Consider the following 3,751-nt stretch of genomic DNA (forward strand, 5'->3'; position numbering starts at 1 on the left):
CCACACCAACCATGAGAGAGGCTCTCTTGCATCCGCGCATACACGTGAATGCAGGTCCCCTCACGACACACACAAACACACTCCCCACAAATATGCCCATTAGAGGGGCTTCACAATCATTTTTATCTTCCTACAGTCCCACGTCTTCAAAATTAAATAAATAAAAAGAAGGAAAAATCATTCATATACAGCGATCCATTGCCCTCTAGCCGCAAGCGGTGGCCCAAATCGTCGCACCAGTACCGAACACGACGCCAATGACACCCGCCAGCAGCAATATGTACGTGCACACGTAGTGGACGCATCCCACCTTCCTCCACGTCCAATCCCCCGAGTACATCGCAAACAGCGCCGGAAGAAGAAAGCCGAGAGAGCCGCCCGTGATGGAGCCGGCAAAGCCCAACACAGTTTGGATCTTCGGGATGAACAGGCCGCAAAATAGAACAATGGTCGAAAGAATGGTCACGGCAATGCAGTGCTTCCAGTAGGGCAACTCATCCGCATCCCACCCAATAATGTGGTAAATGGCATTGCGGCAGGCCATGAAGAGCAGCGAGTAGGAGGCACACAGCTTGGAGAGAACGCCAACGTAAGCCACCATCACCTCGGGCTCTTGGAGTGGATCGTACATAAGCAGGATGGAGCCGTCCACCTTCCTGCCAAAGTCCATGTAGCCAAAGAAGGACACCATGGCGTACAGCAGGAAGCACAGCGTCATGCCCAGCCCGGAGGCAAGAGTGAACCTGGTGAGCGTGCGGTCCGTCATGTCCCAGTACACCTCGTATGAGTTGATTTGACAAACGTATGCAAACATAAAGACGCCAAGCCCCTCAATCGCCTTGTTGCCGCTATTGAAGAGCACCACGGGAGCGTCATCGTCCTTGCTCACGCTGATTTTGTGGATGTTGTCCGGCAGGCCGTGCGTACACGAGTGCACAACAATGACCACGACAAAGTAAATCATGAAGGAGACGGCAAAGGTGGAAAAGTAGCGGAGCGAATCAACGTGCTTCGGGATCACCAGTGGCATCATCGCGCAGAGCCACACCAGGGCCGTCAGCAGGCGATTGCCGGTGGATTCCCTCAGAAACTGCGGTGCGCTGTCGCTGCTGCTTATGATGTTCCTGAAGATATCGCCGACACTGATCACGTACGCGACACAGCCGCTAAATCCGTGAAATATGCGCACACCCGCCGCAAAAAAGGCAAATCCGCGGCCCAGCAGCGTCAACGCAACACCCTCAAAGGTGCGGATCTGCGATCGCTGCGCTGCCAAGCCAAGAGCATACATCGAGTAGATGGTCAGGGACGTGATGACCGCGAGGTACACGAGGGCCATCACAAGCCCACTGCTGTTCGTTGCCAGGGGCAGACCGAGGATGCCAGCGCCAATCGACGACGACGCAAGGTTGAAGGCGCTCGCAAGGATACCGCCCGGAGGAATAACGACAATCACGCACCGTTTCAACTTCGCGAGAATGGTGTTGGAGGCCGGCGGCTCGTTAGGCGCGGGCATCAACTTCTCCGGCACCGCATCCTCCCCCGTGCTTTTCCTTTCGCTGCCGTTCATCGCGTGAGATGAGTGGTGCGACGGGCTGTCGGCGTCGTCGGGCCGGGTGCCGCTCGTGGCGGGGACCACAGGGTTCGTCCGGCTCATGAATACTGGCGTCCTCTCTTCACTGCTAGGCGTGTGCGTGTGAGTGCTTCTCTTCCCAAACTATTGGAGCTCCTACAATTGCAACAAGAATTAACAAAAGGAGAGAAGGGGAGAAAGTTGTCAAGCAGGCGGGTGCGTGTGTTGGTGCATGGAGACGGTGTGTGCGGCGTGCTGGGCGGCGCACCTGTTTTTTGTGGACGACACCTTGGGTTGGCGTGTGCTCTTGCGGAGGGCCCCGTTGGTGGTGAATGCCAGCAGGAGCTGTGCGCACGGGCAATGCCGGCTGCTTCGTTGTGGCGCCAGGGCCGGTTGCCCCGTATTGCCAGGGAAGCCAAGAGCCAGCAATGTTTCCCTCATGAAATTAGTGCTGGCGTAGCTCTGACGGCATTGACCAATGCCGGGACAGCCGTGCATTACTGGGGCACAGTACAGCACCATGAGGTATGAGGGGCATGTGCTTTTGTAATGCTGATCATCAAATTTATTGGGTGGAAAAAAAAGGCACAAGATAAACAAAGCAAAAATAATACTACAGTAAAAAAGAAGAAATTGGAATAAGTACAACACCAGACCTTCTACACCGGTAAGAAGAAAAAAAAATAATAATAAAAGAGAATGTTCATGTCTGAGTATGTGCCACGCAATAAGCAAATCGCCTTTGTTGCTTTTGCAGCAGCATGCGGATAGTGGTTAAAAAGCAAAGACACGCACACACACAGACACACACATACATACAGACAAAGAGGCAAAGGGCGCCTGCCACGTACTGCCCTGAATTGTGTTTGTTTCACTTGGTTCGCTTGATTTCTTTCTTTTTCGTCATTTTATGTTGTGCGTTTCCCTTTGCCACATATATATATATATATTTAGCGCATAACCTGTGCCACGCCGTTTCTAAGGTCCCTTGAGTACGACTGCAGTCCAGTCGCTCCCTCCATGAAGAGGAGGCTGCCGCTGCTGTTCTCCGTTACATTCTTCATGGTGTCGTAGTATTGGTTGATCATGAGCAGATTGAGCACCTCCTCGTTGCTCAGCCCGGGCACGTCTTGCCGCATCTCCGTGACGGATTTCCGCAGACCCGCCACGATGGCCTTCCGCTGCTCCGCCAGCCCCCGCCCCGCCAGCCGCCGCGATTCGCAGGCCGCCTCTGCCGCACGGATGCGCCGCATTTTCTTTGTCTCCGCCTCATCCACAACGGCCACGCGTAGCCGCTGGTTTTTCTGAATGCTGTTGATCGCGTCCGTCATGGCGGCACCAGGGTCAATCTCTGTGATGAGCGCGGAGACAATGTCCCAGCCGTAGCCCTCAATGACGGCGTCGGTCTCGCTCTTCAGTTGCTGGGAAATGGTGCCACGCTCGATAAAGAGCGCATCGAGGTTGTAGAGCGGGATTTTCGTCTCCACGCAGTTCTCCACATAGCTCTGAATAACCTTTAGCGGAGCCTCAACGGAGTAAAAGGCCAAGTTCTCCCGGCCAGGAATCACCTGCACATGCACCGTCAACCGGATATTGACAAACACGTTGTCTTTCGTCTTGGACCGAATGTGGATGTGATGCTCGTACAGTCGCATGGAAAGCGTCCCGGCTTTAGAAGTCCATGGGAGTATGCAGTGGCAACCGGGCCCTGCCGTTCCAACGTACTTGCCGCAGGTCTCCAATAACGCCACATCCGATTGCTCCACGCAGGTGTAGCAGAGTAACTGGCCCATTTATTATTAATATATATATATATATATATATATAAAGAGGTATATTTTCCGTTATTCTTTATTGGAGTGTTTTTTTTTTTTTTTGTGTGTGTGTGTGTGTTTGGCTTCGCTCCTTTAGTTCCTTCTATCTGCTGTGATTAATGCGTCACTTTGGCGTATCTTTTTTTTTTTTTTTTTTGTTTCTCCTTCTTGTTTTTTTTTTTTTTTTTATTATTATGCGGCTTGCTGGGACGTGTACGGAACCCCTTTGAGTCCCTTCTTTTCTTTAATGTGGGGGAATGGAAAGTTGAAACATCAACAACAAAAAAAAAAGAAAAAAAAAAAAGAGAGAAAACAGTTTTGTTTTGTAATGGCGTGCATGAACACAATGACGGCTTCCAAATAA

At 52.0% G+C, this 3,751-nt stretch overlaps 2 protein-coding genes across 2 annotated transcripts, besides 7 other annotated features; both read right to left on the reverse strand.

Moving 5' to 3' along the window:
- Positions 1 to 1,842: part of a sequence feature (heterozygous, Esmeraldo-like haplotype) that runs on past the window's edge.
- Tc00.1047053507585.10 (amino acid transporter, putative) lies at positions 206 to 1,657 on the reverse strand (the record flags this gene model as incomplete). Its single annotated transcript, XM_799063.1, has 1 exon — positions 206 to 1,657. One exon carries the CDS (start codon positions 1,655 to 1,657, stop codon positions 206 to 208), a length of 1,452 nt encoding a protein of 483 aa, XP_804156.1.
- Positions 1,843 to 3,033: a sequence feature (areas merged during assembly that could not be assigned to a particular haplotype. This can correspond to areas where the two haplotypes were merged or to regions with more than two copies in the genome that were merged during assembly.).
- Positions 2,361 to 2,397: a microsatellite.
- Tc00.1047053507585.20 (hypothetical protein, conserved) lies at positions 2,524 to 3,366 on the reverse strand (the record flags this gene model as incomplete). Its single annotated transcript, XM_799064.1, has 1 exon — positions 2,524 to 3,366. The coding sequence occupies one exon, from the start codon at positions 3,364 to 3,366 to the stop codon at positions 2,524 to 2,526; it is 843 nt and encodes a 280-aa protein (XP_804157.1).
- Positions 3,034 to 3,751: a sequence feature (heterozygous, Esmeraldo-like haplotype).
- Positions 3,376 to 3,400: a microsatellite.
- Positions 3,527 to 3,575: a microsatellite.
- Positions 3,669 to 3,700: a microsatellite.

Source organism: Trypanosoma cruzi, genomic scaffold, assembly GCF_000209065.1.
Source record: "Trypanosoma cruzi strain CL Brener 1047053516193 genomic scaffold, whole genome shotgun sequence".
Classification (NCBI taxonomy): domain Eukaryota; phylum Euglenozoa; class Kinetoplastea; order Trypanosomatida; family Trypanosomatidae; genus Trypanosoma; species Trypanosoma cruzi.